The sequence below is a fragment of the Protopterus annectens genome, chromosome 4.part0, assembly GCF_019279795.1.
Source record: "Protopterus annectens isolate FY-2018-M chromosome 4.part0, PAN1.0, whole genome shotgun sequence".
Taxonomy (NCBI): Eukaryota; Metazoa; Chordata; order Ceratodontiformes; family Protopteridae; genus Protopterus; species Protopterus annectens.
In genome coordinates this window covers 11,319,021-11,335,505 of record NC_056733.1, presented here as the reverse complement: position 1 = coordinate 11,335,505, position 16,485 = coordinate 11,319,021, and the positions used below count along the sequence as shown (strand labels likewise).

At 40.2% G+C, this 16,485-nt stretch overlaps 1 protein-coding gene across 3 annotated transcripts in view; it reads right to left on the bottom strand.

Annotated features, from left to right (window-relative positions):
* RHOT1 (ras homolog family member T1) overlaps nucleotides 1-16,485 on the bottom strand; it is a 1,470,459-nt gene that overhangs the window by 177,356 nt on the left and 1,276,618 nt on the right. For all 3 annotated transcript variants that reach the window (XM_044068049.1, XM_044068050.1, XM_044068051.1), the window contains exon 18: nucleotides 6,713-6,915. In XM_044068049.1, the coding sequence (XP_043923984.1) occupies nucleotides 6,713-6,915 (203 nt within the window). The remainder of the gene's footprint in view (nucleotides 1-6,712; nucleotides 6,916-16,485) is intronic.

The window sequence follows — 16,485 nt, the reverse complement described above, 5'->3', positions numbered from 1 at the left end:
TCAAGGCATTGGTGACAAACGGATGTCACCCAGCACCATAATATGTTTTTTTTTTTTCTTGACCTATGCAGGTTTAGGAGAAATTCATGGGAGACAGAGCATGACCCACTCAAGGTGCTAGACAGTAAAAAAAAAAGGGACCATACCCCAGCCTGCTCCTATAGTGATAGCTAAATGTTTTGGAGGAAAGAAACTTGATTTATGGGGTGGGGGTGGGGGTGGGGGGTAAGTGACCAGACTACTCATCCCAACTCAGAAGACAAAGGGGATAGAGGGAGGGAACTGGCATTACAACAGTGATTATAGCTGAACACAAACAAACAAATGGAGTTGCTGCATAACTGCAAGTCAAACTCCACTCGCACAACCCGCAATCTGGTCTCTGACATTAACAGAACTAGTTGGTGGGATAGATTTGTGTTCCAAAGACTCCCTCATCTGTGGACCAGACTTCATCTCCATGTCAAGCAAAGTACCTCACTAGCCTTCTTTAAGAGGAATGTGGACTACTGCATGGGATACAGAAATAACACCCCTGGGACCCCACCTGTGCCAGTGCTGGACAGGGAAAACAGGTGCAGACTTTATGGGAACATGGGTGAAATTCTTGGCTAGGCTTATCAGGGCCTCCAGGGCCAATAGCCTAGTATCATCCTGTGAACCTACTGACCCCTTAAAGAAAATTTATTAAAACACTAGCGCCTTAACCTCAGTTGTTTTTCTTACTGATCAAATACTTATGCATTTGAGAAATCTACTGGTAGGCACCTTCCCTTGTGGAAGGTGCTGTAGTTGTAAACAACTAGTATGGGTTTTTGATAGGATCAATATTTTTTTCCAATTAAGAAATTTTAAGTAATACAGAGGGTATTATTTATGCCCTCAGATGTTCATGTAATTTATTTTATACTGGGGAGAGAAAGAGGGCCTTTAACTGTACGTTACAGAAGCATATCAAAGGTATAAAACAGATTACAAAGGTCAGTTGCTATGCATTTTAAACAGCATCACCAGTGTAATGCTTTATTACTACAGGGTACCATTTTAGAACAAGTGAGGGCTAAATTTGGTGACGATAATTTAAAGAAAAATTACTGTATAAATAAACTGTATACATTTTAAAATATGACACTTCAGTACCAAAGGGTTTGAATACAGAATACAATTGAAAGGGTTTAATTTAGCTAATTAACTCTTAAATGATTGATTGTAATTTAAGCACAACTGTAATGGGTTTTTAATATTTCTGTATAAAAGGTGTGGGTTTTTAGCTACTTGTTTCTTTTATTACTCCTTCAGGGCTGAAGCCAAGGCACCAGAGTTTAATTTCTTTAAGAGTCAAAAGCCTTTTGTTTTTTCATATTTATTATACATTTTGGTTGTTTTTATAACTATATCTGAACATGTACAATTATGTTAAGTGCCTACATAACTGTACTATATTCTTTATAATTCACTGCTGCAGTATTGACTCCTGGGATGACTCTCACAGTTAATGAACAAGACAGTGGCTAGTATGCAGAAAGAGCAAAGAATGACAGGACTAGCACGATGGCCACGGCAAACCCTGCCCTAAGCTCTGGAAATGGCACTTGGGTTGTAGTGCTTGACAAAGGTAAGGAGAAAGAATCAAGCAGCAGCTTCTATAATGGCCAGTAATGCAACACTCCTAAGGAAGACTGTTGTGGTACCCATGGCCCTAGAATGAGCTTTCACTGTGGCAGGGAGTTATTTCCCATTGCAGTGGCAGCAAAATGCAACACTGTGGGCAATCCACTTGGAAACAGCTTATTGGTTGAATGACTTTCCTTTTCTGTTTAGCAAATGGTACAAGACCTTGTCAGACTTTCTGAACTGCTTTGTCTTGTTCAAGTAATACCTTACCTGAAGTTATACATCTAGGAAGTGTGAGATTCGCTTTCCCTTGATCTATCATGAAGGGAAAAAATGGAATGAACAGTTTGGCTTAATGACAATTCTGCTAACTTTTGGTATGATGGATAGACTGATACAAGGGGTGGTGAAAAGTTCTATGCCTGAAAAAAACTTTCTAAACTCTAAATATAATTTTGCCTCTGTAGCTGAAAACAGGGTTATTTCATCTTGTAAAGTGCCAATTTGCAAAATCGTAACCCTATGTTTTGACATTGTTTCATATTACTGATTGAACCATGTCAACAACAAGTGTGGAACTCCAAGCTGTCATGAAGTTCCTATTCCTGCAGAAGAAAAATCCAAAGGAAATCCACGTACATATGATGCAAACGAGTGAAAAGTGCCCATCTTACTCAACTGTGAAGAATTGGTGTACAAACTTTCAGAGTGGAGATTTCGAGACCAAAGCTCCAGCAAGGTCTGAGAGACCTCAAATGGTGTCATGTCATCTGAAATGGTTGCCCCTGTCCATGACCTGTTTTTAGCAGCTTGGCAAATTGCTAAAACACTACAGATATCCAGGGAACATGTTGGGTTTATAAAACATGAGCAGCTGGGTATGCAGAAGATGTCAGCCAGGGGATGCCCAAATGCTTGAATGCATACAAGAAGAGTCCTCGAGTGGATAATTCCAAGCCATTTTCAGCGAGCTAGTGTCAACTTTTTGGAGTGACTAGTTACTGTTGATGAAAGATGGCTACACCACTATGACCCTGAGACAAAACAACAGTCCGTGCAATGGCGGCACTCAGGTTCATCAAAGCCAAATAAGTTCAAGACTCCAAAGTCAGCAGGAAAGGTCATGGCCACAGTGTTTGGGATCATGAAGGTCTTGCAATGACCATCTTCCAAGGGGCCAAACAGTTGATACATTATGTAGTGTAACTTGATGTGCCGATTAAATGAGGCATTGGAAGAAAAAAGGACAGGGAAGCTGTGGAAAGGAGCTCTCTTTTTGTAAGACAATGCACCTGTTCACAAGGCTGGCAAAATGATGGATGTTTTGACAAAATTGGGGTTTAAGTGCACAGACCAACCACCCTACTCACCAGATTTTGCTCCATCTATTTCCTGACTCCAAACCTTAAAATGAGTTTTGACCAGAATTCACTTTTTTTGCAGGGTTACAGAAACTTCAGACAAGATGTGCCAAGTATGTTGAACTTCAGGGAGAATATGCTGAATAACTTGCAAATTTCATGGCTCCGCATCATTCCCTTCTTTGTTGGGCTTAGAACTTTTCAGTACCTCCTCGTACTAAAGGTGACCCTCTGTCCTTATGAAATATCTGAAAAAGGTTTCCAGTGTGAAAGCTTACAATTATGAGACTATTCTGGCAAATGAAAGACTACTAAAAAGAGTGGTTTTCCAGGGCAAGTACCAGATGAGAGAGGCAACAGCTGGCTCAAAGTGGGGGAAGAATTAGCTTTTCCAACACAATACTGAGGTCCCAAAGCAGATCACTCATACACTTTTTTTAGGGAATCTGACATGCAGAACTCCTTTCGCGAACTGCTTCATTGGCAACTGGATAAAAGTGGGGGCTCTAGTAGCTGACAGGCAGAAACTGCTTAAGCATGCACCTTAGGAGCCAGAGCATCCACTGGATTTGAATAGGAATTTGATAGGTTGATGGGGACTGGGGACACTGGCAGATATTGGGTTTTGTCTTATTCTCTTGGCAGCAATGCAAGAACCTTTTCCATTTTTGCTAAACAATTTTCTCATGCTGGGTTTTCTGGCTTACCTTAAGACTTGAAGCATATTCTCTGAAAACATGCCTGATGGGATGAGTGCTACATCATCCAAACTGTCGGTCTTAAGAGTCTGCAAGGCAGGGTGAATAAGAGTCCCCACTTCCTGGGTTAGGTCTAGATGTTGAAGCATCATGAAGGTTTATTTTTCCCTTGCCAGACTTGTTAGTAGAGAGAACCAATACTGCCTGAGAAAAATTCTGCTACATTAGATAATTTTTGGCCTCCTCTCACATCTTTTACAGTACACTGGGGATTACATGATGGGAAAGGAATGCAATACAAAAGCACAGAAAATGTAGAACTCATCTGCCTAGGCCTTCCTTGTTGGCATCCTGGTGCAATAGTGGATCAGTTGTTTTCTGGAAAAGCAAAAAGGTAATTTTTTTTTTGCATAGCAACTTGCAAGCTAGATTCAAGAACACTTTCCTCTTGAGCATCCACTTGCTGGAGTTTAGTGTTCATCTGCTTAAGCTTTCTGACCATTGTTAAAAAAGCAGATACTTTAAACCTTGTCTTCACCTCCTGCACTAGGTACCTACATGGGAAGTCTGTGCAAGAGATGGTAGTAGGTCTCCCCCCTACTTGTATGTGTACCACATTACTGTGGCACTGTCTGTACTGAAAAGAAAGGGCCCTTCATGCTAAACATGCTTGAATGCTCCATTGGCTTTGACAGCTATAAAGACTGCAGTCATTTCCCTGAGGCTTGTGCCCCCCCTCCCCCACAAAAAAACCTCTTTCCCAAGTCATTTCTTGCAATCAGATATCCCAAAGGGGCTTTCCAAGGAACCTGTGGATAGGGTCTGAGTTCTGGCTCTAGCTTGAAGGGCACCTCCTGATTTGGAAAGACATGCCCAGTCCATCAAGTCTGTTCTTCCTTGATTCAAAGGAAAAGGGGAATGCTGCTCTGTAGGGAATGTGCATGCTGGCACCACTGAAACCCCCTTTTTATAATCTGGATTACACACTTGCCTTGGGAAATGGCTTCCCAATGATCTGCAAAGAAGCAAGGTCTGCCTCATTATCGTGTGTGTGTGTGTGATACAATGGGGCACTTCAGATTCACATGTTCTCACTTTGGTTATAGTGGCCTTTGGGGCAACAGGTTTGCCTTTCTTGTTGGCTTGAAATTTTTTTTCTATCAAAGTAAAAAGCTATCTCAGAAGGAGAGCAATTTCTAACAAACCTGGAGGTTGGGAAATGAAACAGGTTTTTGATGGACTGCATAGTTTTCCTCAAGCTTTTTGACCATCCTCCCTGCAGGGGGTTCAAAGACAAGTTCCTTATCTAGACAAACATCTGACAGCTTCACCTTTACATGCTCTTGTAGGGGCCAAGTCCTCCACATCAAGCATGGTTCCAAACCACCAACCCCATAGTAGCTGCCCTGCATGACATGGTGGTCACACTCATGGAGTGCCTGGCAATGAAGTGGTTTAAGTTACACAAGTCAAGCATCTTCATTTTGTGGCCTTATCCTCCATCCCTGTCTCTTCTGTCTCACCTTATCACTAAAGGACTCCAGGAGCTTTAACATTTTAGACTGGCAGTCAAGGACTAACGGCCAGGGTAGCTGTGGTGTAGAGGTCTTCTTGCCAAACCAGTCGAATATCCTACCCCTCCTGTTATTTAGAATAGGGTTTTTGGTTGCAGTCACACTGGATCACTTGTTGGAATCCACAGACATCACCTGTTTGTGGGAATCATTGACCTTGTAGATGCAGTTAGGCTTCCTTGGAACAAGGGGCTGAGAATCAGGCTGCAAGGATTCAGAGACAAAAGAATCACCCAGGATTTCTAATGGATAAGGCCAGAGGCCTTGACTCTAAGAGGCTGAGAAGCTGTGCACCTAAATCTGAGCCTGGTAGAACTCTCTGGCCTCTGAGCTGAAGTTCTCCTTGATTCTATAATGGGTATCTCTACAGGATAACTACCTCAAGAGCTAGTAAGGCTAAGGGTAGAGTGTCCCTAGGTTTAATTTTTACGGAACATGATAAGGGACATCTGGTTCACATGGGCCAATTTCCCACCTTCAAGGTATCCAATTCTTTCTGGTAAGAAGGCTCCCTTTTCCTTTTTACAGAGGGTTCCCTGATGGTGCCCCTTAAGCATACAATTTCTCAGAGGTTGGCCAGCTAGACTTCAGGAATTCCGTGAAATCATGGGTCACACCCTGAGAAGATCCTGCACTGAAACCTGGGAGATGGGCTGAGACTGTTCTGGTTTCAGGATCATGGGTCTGGGTTGAGGCATGCAGTCTTGCTTGTGGGTAGACAGAAGATTTCCTTCAACTTACTTGTGCACAACTATCACAGTGATAGCTCCCTCTCCCCTCTACAAGTAATGCAAACACTGGAATCCAAGGTGCGTACAGCAGCTCTGGGGCTGATGGCCCGTTTTGGTCTGTGAGAATGTTTCAGGGCCAAAAGTAAGGCAGATGACAGAGGGGCCATGCTACAGATTTGGCCAAACAAGGGCCTATAGCCAATTCACTCCTGCCCGGAACATTTACCAGCCCAATGTTCTCCACCAACAGACAGGTGGTAGGGAACAGACTAGCTTACTTGTTCTAGGAGCGGCCTTCCCTCTCCACCTGTTAGTAACTCTGCCTCCTCAGCAGTTCTTTCAGCCCTGGAATCACTGTCTCCCAAAGGGAAGCATGGTTTCACATGCTGATTTTCCATTGGCTACAAAGTCAAATGCACTATTGGCAATGAGGCTTCATCTGCATTTGAATTCCACATCCACCAGGTTGCGTGAGCTAGAGTTGCCATGCCAGTTCTTTTTAGATGTCCAGGGCAAATATCTGCTTATTTCAAATATAGCTACATGTACTTGAAAGAAACCCACCGTATCAAAGCTGTCACGTTCTACCTTCTAGTGGCTAATGCTAGTAAATGGCGAAATAGCTTTCCTCTGCTGAGATGATGTATTTTGTGAGATGGAGATGTGTGACAAAAAGGAACATGCAAAGGTACCATTGTCCCACTCGGATCTTGTGGTGACCATTATGTACTTACGGATACACAGCCATAGTTGTTAGTTTAAGAAATATATCTTTGCTGGGAGACTCCGCAGTGTTGCAGGTGAAGAATTGTGGTGGAGGCATTTTATGTTTTCTGCAGAAGTCAGAAGGTGATGTGCTGTATTCCTGTTTCACTTCATGGAGGTCAGACTTTGCAGCAACTATTAAACATGGAGTTTTGCTATCCATAAAGTGTTGCTGGGTGTTGGAAAGAAAAAAAAAATACCCATTAACAAATGCAATATGGTTTATATTCCTTTAAAATGGTAATGAGGGTTAAGTGCCTGCTCATAATAGTATCAGCTACTAAGATATACAGCTTAAAATCACATTTTTATAAGTACATAATGCATGCACTCTCATACAACAGCAAACTGTTCAATTATCAATGTTCATAATTAGTGATACAAAATTTAGTTTGAAAACAGATACACAAGCTAGCTATAGCCTAAAAAGCAGTGTTCAGTAATTGCAATCTACATTTGAGAATACACTTTTACACAGTCAAAACTCGGCTGTCCTGCTTCATGCCTAAAGCACTAGTGTGGGCTGCCTTTTATCATTCAACCCTACAGTGCTTGAAACGCTGACTCCACAACACAGCATTATTGTTACATGTCTTAAATACAGTACTGAACTTACAGCTTTTTTTTCAAATTGCAAGTTTTATTATCTTGTGCACCATATACAACCAAGTTGAACACATCAGAAGATAATACAAAGCTGGTAACAAAATCCGAGTAAAAACCATGACAACAATAACAATCATCGCTAACTCTAATTCTCTAAATACCAATTTACAATATCTACATTAGTGCTACTATGCTCAGGATAAAAATATAAAAGACAGAACCTTGTGAGTTAAGTTTGTCAACATACCTGAAGTAACAGGAATAGTGTTAATTCATGACCATTTTATAAGTCTGAGCGATATTCCAAGACAACTACCTAACAGTGTGTTTAGTAAAAGGTGCATCAATATCAAGTGTCCAAAATGTGAACAGCTTCCAATAATTCTGATAATATTCTCTTTTTTTAGCATTTATTATAATTAATCTTTGAGAGGATATGTATAATGAAGCCATATTTCTAAACCCTTTCCATAAGAGTTTGGTACGATCTAACCAATTTTTAGTTATATACAATATGATTAGTGAGCATATAGTTATTAAAATATGTACTTTCATACTGGATAATTTAGGATCTATAATGTGGAGAATAGCTACCTCCCAAGATAATGTTGATTTGTGGTACCCCATTCTTTTCTAATCTTACCTTAAGAGATCCCCATAGATTCTGTGCATATTTGCAATACCTCAGAACATGTAAAAGATCTGCTTGAGAGTAGGAGCAGCAATTACATGCAGGAGATACTTTGGAATCAAATTTATTCAGAATAATAGGAGTGAAATATACTTGTTGATCATTAGTTGTGAATGAATCATTTTTTTGAACTGAGATAATTTAATAGTGAGATTTATTGCTTTAAGTTTCTGCTCGTTCGTAAGTGTAGCATCTTTGGTATCCAAGTATTTTGCGTAAAGTAATGAATTCTCATATTTAATCTCATTTATGAGTCTACATGTTTTAGAGTGTGTTTTCTTTTTGCTAGACAAGCTCTTCATAACTTCTAGAAATCTATTCAAAACCATTTCATTTATCTGTGCGTCTAATTATTGATGAAATTGTCTCCCTTATTTGAAGTATAATGATAATGTATTTTTTATTAAGCTTTAGTGCTTCACACACCTTATGTAGAGTCCTCTCTTTGTGTCTATAGAAATCCCATACCGTACACTTATTAAAGGAAAGTCTGTTAGGTTTAATTTTTTTATTAATTTGTATATTTGGATTTAGATGTATCGGTTGAAAAAATGGAAAAGCCTTGTCCATATTTAAAGTTTTTATCAGTTCTTGAAAACTCAATCATCTGTTTTAACATGCCATTAATCTTGCTCTAACATTTACTGAATTTAAAAAGGGAATAGCTTTGGGATTTATATTATTAGCAAGCACATGCGAATGCCATAACTTAACCCAAGTTGGATGCCAGGGTTCACTATTAGTTAAGAAATTTGAGATTAACAATAGCCTATTTGCACTTATAATTTGATAGTACAGTTCGAAATTAGGTAAAATCAGACCCCCTTTCCCTTTTGGGTATATTAGTTTTAGATATGAAATCCTAACGGACTTGGTGTACCAGATGAACTTGGCAAGTTCTTTGTCAATTTCCTGGAAGAAGTAATTTGGAATGTTTGACAAGACTGAATTAAAGTGATATAACAATTTAGGAAGAATATTCATTCTAATTATTGCTGCTTTTGATATCGTGAATAGTTTTAATTGCCTCCATCTGTGCAAGTCCTGTGTAATGTTACTCCATACTTTATATACATTATTCTGTAGAGTAGATCCCTAGGTATTTGATTTTGTATACCATACTGAAAGGGGAGACTGGAAAGTAGTTTTCTTTATGATTAAGAGGGTTAATGGGAAAAATATGGGATTTCTTTTGGTTTACTTGGTAGTTTGAAGTTTCTGAATAAATATTTGAATTTATAATTTTCTTAAGATCTGTATTTGGGAGCTCAAAGTAGATGTTCAAATCATCAGCAAATGCAGCCATCATAACTTTAGAGTTTAGAATCGTGGGAACTGAATGAAATGTCCTTTGTGTGAGATGTAGGAGACGTGGTTCAATGTAAAGATTCAAGAGTAGAGGAGATAGTGAAAATCTTTGTCTTGTAGCACTAGTTATCTTAATGGGACTAGACAGAATTTTGCTGATGTACAGCTTTCAAATAGTGATTAAGAAGCTTAAATATGAGATGATTTAAAGTAAACAAGACAATCAAAAAGCTGTTTTATTTGCTTATTTTAAAAGCATTCTCATATGTAAATGCAACTCTGACTAAGAACTTCAGGAAACCACTGTCCAGCCTTCCATTGTTGAAGAATCCAATACCTTATTAACTGACATCTATCAGGTGTGGATGAGTTGAAGTCTTTAATTACTGTCTATATAGGCAGAATGCTGGCTGTCCTGCAATCAGTATTCCTCTTATCTAGGGCAGTATGAGACATTTGGTATTCTTCCTTGAAACACTGACAGCTCACAGACAGTGACTAATGAATGAGATGCAGACTGTTTTGACACACCCATAACAAAACAATAACTATGACAAAGAGAGGTCCCGCAATCAAGCAAACGGTGAGAAGTACTGAATGTGATTTGACGTCGGGTTTACGGGACACTAAAAATGCAGCACAAAGGAATATAACACATTCAACAACTTAATGTCCCTCCAACATTTGCTCCCATGTGCATTTATGGTAAGGTTTTATTCTAGCACAGTGAGAAAAGACCAGGTATATTCTTAACATTTCAGATGATGATGCTCTTGAACAGGTGAAACCCACACTTTACTGGACCATTCTAAAGAATTACAAGGGTAGTCAGATGGCTAAAATGCAAGATATAATTAAGAGGATCCATGTGCTACCTCATCCTTTGTTTTGTACTCATGAAGTACACCACCCTCAATGTCCTTAACATCTTCACCCCTCACTCAACACTAGTATTTGGTCAGTAACATATGGAGACAGAGATCAAAGCAAACTTTCTGGAAAATGTTTCATTCTTTTTTCCTAGTAATATGTATTGTGAAAATATGCACAGCTCCTTTACTATGAAAGAACTGGATTCAATGATAAAAACTTTGAGCACCAAAAAAATTACAGGCCTGAATGGACAAAACTGAACACAGATACCTATGCACTTGTTGAGAAGGAATAACTGATGTTCCAAGTACTAAATATTATGGACGGTGAATGCTACTCCTACTGTGCCTGAAGTACTCAATATTGACACTGAAACCTCACAAAGATTTCATGAAACTAAAAATGACCACGTCCTCCTACAGACAACTGCTGATGATAAAAATGTATGCAACTCTAGTTAAGTGAATTGTGTCATTTACTAAATGACACAGTATATGGATCAAGACAAGGTTCATGTTAGCCCATAAAGTGAAAACATGTTCAGACTCAAGCATCTGGGACTCAATTTATTCAACTTGTTAAGCAGACTGGGTACACCTAAAGAATTCACAAATGCTATGCATTTATTTTTGAAGACATAAAAGCTTGTTTTGAGGGGGCTCTCATATTTTGCTAATGACCTCCAGTGCAGAAAAATGCAGGGCTATACAATAGTGTAAAGTCTTACCATAACCATAGATGTCCTTCTCTTCCATGTTGCAGTATTCTAACATGTGGGATCTTCTGCCTGAGGTGACCCGAAAGTCCGGCTCATCTACAAAAGCTTAGCCTTGGCTGCTGTGTGGTGCGTGGGACGTCATATGCAGGGGCCATAAACCGTGGACCATAAATGTGACGTCCACATGCACAGACCTCAGAACTAAATGTTCCAGTTGGACAACAGTCTTAAGGTAAGCTGAAGAAGGTCCATCCAGAAAAGGAAAAAGGTCCTAGAGGGGGCAGGAAGGGATGACAGGAATACTGCAACATGGAAGAGAAGGACATCTTTAGTTATGGTAAGACTTTACACAACTATTCTATGTCATTCTATTCTCATGCTGTAGTATTCTACCATGTGGGAGAGTACCAAAGATCAACCTGTATTTTGGGAGGTGGACGAGGCTGCAGTCTCCAAGAATCCATGGAGGATGACTTTAAGGAAACCTTCCCTAGCTTTAGAAGTACAATTCAGTTTATAATGTTTAGTTAAAGTGTGGACTGAAGACCATGTGGCAGCCTCTAAAATGGTGGCTGTATCTAGCCCTTTGAAGAATGCCCCTGAGGAGGCCACAGCTCTGGTTGAGTGGGCTCTGACTGTGTAGGGTAACTGCTTCCCATGGTAGGAGTAGCAGAAAGTTAGTCATGGAGATCCATAAAAATAGTTTGTTTGGATGCAGTTTTCCCCAGAGCACTGTGGTGGAAAGATACAAACAACTGAATGGACGTTCTGATGTCCTTAGTCTTATCAAGATAAAATCTGAGCTGTCTGTAAACATCACACTGTCACTAAGGAGGAAAGAAAGAAGGTGGGTAAATGAATCAATTGATTAAGGGATAGTTCATTGACCACTTTAGGCATGAAGGAGGGGTCTGTGCGAAGAGAGACCCTATCCTTACATAACATTAGGTAAGGTGGGTTGGCCATGAGAACCTGTAGCTCAGACTCTTCTAGCTGAAGTTAGGGTTACAAAAAGCGCTGTTTTCCAAGTGCACATCTTTAAACTGGCTGATGCTGTAGGTTCAAATGGAGTAGTAGTGAGTTTTTCCTGAGTAAAATTCAAATCCCAAGGAGGAGGGATGAATTTCCTCTGATGTGAAGAACCCCTCTGAGAAAAAGCTTCACCTCTAATCTGGACAGTAATAGTGGATTGAGAGGTAAAGCAAGCTGAGCTGACATGACTTTAAATGAGGAGTATGAAAGTTCACAGTTTAGGAGCTCACACAAATAAGACAAGACTAGCGGTACATCCACCTGAAAGGGGGCTAGTTGTCTGTGCAGAACCTTTTCCATTTGGATAAGTAGGATCTCCTAGTAGTAGGTTTCCTGGCTTCCTGCAGGACAGATAGCACGTCCTCTGAGTAAAGGTGTCTAAAAGGGATCAAAAGTTCATCACCCACAGGGTTAGTCTGGGAGTTAGCAAGTGTGGGTGGATGAGAGATCTCTGACGCTGTGTGATAAGGGCCACCTTGCAAGGTAACTTGCAGCGATTGCCCTCGGCTAGTGACAAAAGGATTAGCCATTGCTGCCTTGGCCAAAAGGGGGACACCAGCAAGATTTTTGGTTTGTCTTGCTAATTCTTCGGCAGGACTTTCGGTATAAGAGGGAAGGGAGAATGCATACAGAAACATCACCCTTCCAGGAAATTGTGAAGGCATTGACTCTCCACGCTAGAGGGAAGGTGGACCTTGAGCAAAATAGCTGTAGTTGTCTGTTCTGAGGGGAGGAGGGGAGGCAAACAGATCTATCTGTGGTATATCCGACCAGTGGACTATATTCAGGAAAGCATCTTTGTGCAACATCCATTCAGATTTTGAAACACTAACATACTGACAGCATCCACCTGGTCGTCGTTCTGGGATGGGATGCAAACTGCCTTTAGTGTTACCTTGGAGAGGGTAGCCAAATCCCATGTTTGGATGGCCAGCCTGCAGAGTAGGACGTAGTCCCCTCCCTTGCTTGTTGATGCAGCACAGGACTGTGGTGTTGTCTGTAAAGATTTTGAGGGGAAGGAATGTCTTCAGGGCTAGGTGGAGGACAGTCATTTTCCTGATGTTTATGTATTTTTTCCCGAAAATGGGGTCCCATTGGCCCCACACCCCAGATCTGATGCATCTGTGTACATCTTTTGAACTGCAATGGAAAGCTATAAAGGAAGCCCTGGGTTCAGATGCATTTGCATCTCTCTCATCCGGAGAGCAGTATTCCAGGGGAGAGGCCAGCTGTGAGGCATAGGAGAGGGTATTGTCATAATAAGAGTAACAGCCTTCCTCATGGGCTCTGGATGTGCCAAAGGACCAGCAGAAACAGGCCTGGGGCTCAAGGTTGGAAGAGCAGCATGGGTCCGATTTGGAGTAGACCTCAGGACCAAGAAGGCTTGAAAGAGAGATTGGGAAAATGCCTGCCAATCAGGCAAATCTTTTGATGAGTGAGACAGATGCTTAGACTTCTGTTTCCTTTTAAGAGAAGGAGTCTTAGGTCCTGGTTGAGTAGATGAAGGCCTTAGTGCCAAACGTAAGCCTAGGACTAGACGCACCTTCCTTGGTAGTGAACTGTAGCCATTCAGGAGAACCTGCCCGCCCCCCCCCCCCCCCGACATCGGAGGCCAACGTCATAGGTACCTCCGCGAAGGTGCAGGCTGGGGAAACAAGGGTGCCATCCAAAGTCACCAGGCCTATTGGACATACCTCAGCTCCTAGACCGGCAGCTGGCAGGATGTCTGTACCAAGAGGCACGGTATCTGGCCTAGCTACTTTGGCCTTTTTTGTTGGTTCTACCAAGATGGCAGGTTCAGATTCTATTCCTCAGGCTAGGTGCTTGAGACATGGTTCTCAATTAAAATTTTTAGGGCGGTGAGAAGACTGCACAGTATTTTAGGAACCAACGACTGGCAGATGGAACACACTTTGTAGTTGTGGGAAGGCCCTAAGCAAAATAAGCAGAGGTTGTGGCTATGTGGAATTTGCCGACAGCACTTACATTTTTCCCTTCCTAGACGACATGGACGGAATCAGCTAAGGGTAAATTATACAGCAACCTAAGCTATCAAAAATGAGAGAAATAATTCCCCAGTGGGGTACTTATCTTTTCAGGAGTCACTTGCATGGAAGCAGGATGAGAGAGCTGACCTTCGACTGGCAGAGAAGTTCTGAAGTCTGTGCATGTGGATGTCACATTTATGGCCCATGGTTTATGATTCCTGTGTGTGAAGTACTACGCACCATACAGCAGCCAAGGCTAAGCTCTGTAGATGAGCCAGACATTCAGGTCGCCTCGGGCGGTGGATCCCACATTAGAATACTGCAACATGAGAATAGGACATCCATTATTCCTCCTATTACTTGCATTGGTCATTGCCCCTTACCCATGGCAACAAACCAGTATGTGGGAGCACCACACAAATGTAATGACTAGTCACTGAAAATTGTATACCAGGCCTCAAGAGTAATATTACAGTAACTCTTTAGTTCAGAATCCTGTCCACCTTCAACAAAGGGCCCATGCATACATGTTAAACATGCACAATGCAAACTCCCTTATCCTACTCTGTGCAATCTGTGACAGAACTCACTGCACCATAAACTGCCACCAGCATAAGCTAATCCAAAGCAAAGATTAAAATGATCTGCACATGGTTGAGCAGCTGCATATGTTGATGTAATAATCTTCAAATTAATAGAGACTTCAGACTTTACCATGCACATCTTGATCAAACAAACAGCATTGTGTGTGTGTGTGTGCGCGAGTGAGTGTGTGTGTATATATATATATATATAGATATATATATATATATATATACACATATATATATATATATATATATATATATATATACACACACACATACACACACACACACAGGTTTACTATCAAATTCGAAAATCAGAACAAAACGTGTCTGCATTTTCGAATTTATATATCGGAAATGAACATTTCCGAATTTTCCTAAAGTCGAAAACAGCTGTGTATTGTCGAAAATGTCGCTGGTGACATTTTCAGCAATACACAGCACTCCCACCCGTCCCGTAACTACCTACCTAACCAGCCTAAACACACAGTTGCACACCCTAAACACACCCCCTGCACCCCCCCTGTGGGTGCACTCCCCACCCCCCCAACTTAATATTCCAAATCCGAGATCGCACTACAGTGAGGAAAGGGATGTATTTCCCTAACCACACTGTACAGCGATCCCCTCACATGAGGGGACGTTAGAATTGCGAATGCACAATCCATTCACAATGGTAACAATCGCTCACATCACCTGCTGAAATATGAAGTATTCGAACATCTGTTCGAATACTTCATAGCCGTGCAAGTGTACGTCAACATTGTGATAGTAAAATCAAATGTGACAGACTGCCAGCAGCAAATAAAACCCAAAATCAACACAAAACTGCTGTATAGCCAATAACAAGTCCATCTGAATCCAAAAGGATATAATTTATTATTCAAACACAACAAGATAAGCGCTTTCGTCACCAGGACTTCAACAGATCTGATGTAACAGTGTCCATAAGCATTTTAAATATAAAAAAATACATCATGTGACTAGAACAATTATCTGAATAAATTAATTGAATATGCACTCTAATACAAAACTATAATATTACAAATATTAAATACTGCTATACATAAAAATAAGAAAACATATTTAAAATATGTAGAGATAAAAGGATGAATAATAATAAAAAATGCATACTATATGTTATATTCTATGCCTTGGTAAATATAAAATACATTATAAAATGCATTATAAAATACTAGCCCTATATCTTAATTCAGGCATGATACTAATGCTCTCATTGAGCCTTGGAAAAAACGTGGCATTTAATTTAAATTGCCATTTAGTTTTATGTGGGAAAGACAGAAAGGAAGCTTAACCGTAGGATATATGAACATCTTTAGAGCATCAATAAGAATGATGATAAAAATGCTTTAAGTAAACATATCACCTCTAACCCTAGTCATGGTTTTATCTTTGCTATCTTGGAGATAGTATCCAGGGATATAAGAGGAGGTGATTGGAAAAATAAATTATTAAGGGCGGAAACTAAATGGCAATTTAAATTAAATGCCACGTTTTTTCCAGGGCTCAATGAGAGCATTAATATCAAGCCTGAATTAAGATATAGGGCTAGTAAGGTAAGGTATAGAATATAACATATAGTATGCATTTTTTATTATTATTCATCCTTTATCTCTACATATTTTAAATGTGTTTTCTTATTTTTATGTATAGCAGTATTTAATATTTGTAATATTATAGTTTTGTATTAGAGTGCATATTCAATTAATTAATTTATTCAGATAATTGTTCTAGTCACATGACATATTTTTTTTTTATATTTAAAATGCTTATGGACACTGTTACATCAGATCTGTTGAAGTCCTGGTGACGAAAGCACTTATCTTGTTGTGTTTGAATAATAAATTATATCCTTTTGGATTCAGATGGACTTGTTATTGGCTATACAGCAGTTTTGTGCTGATTTTGGACATTGAGA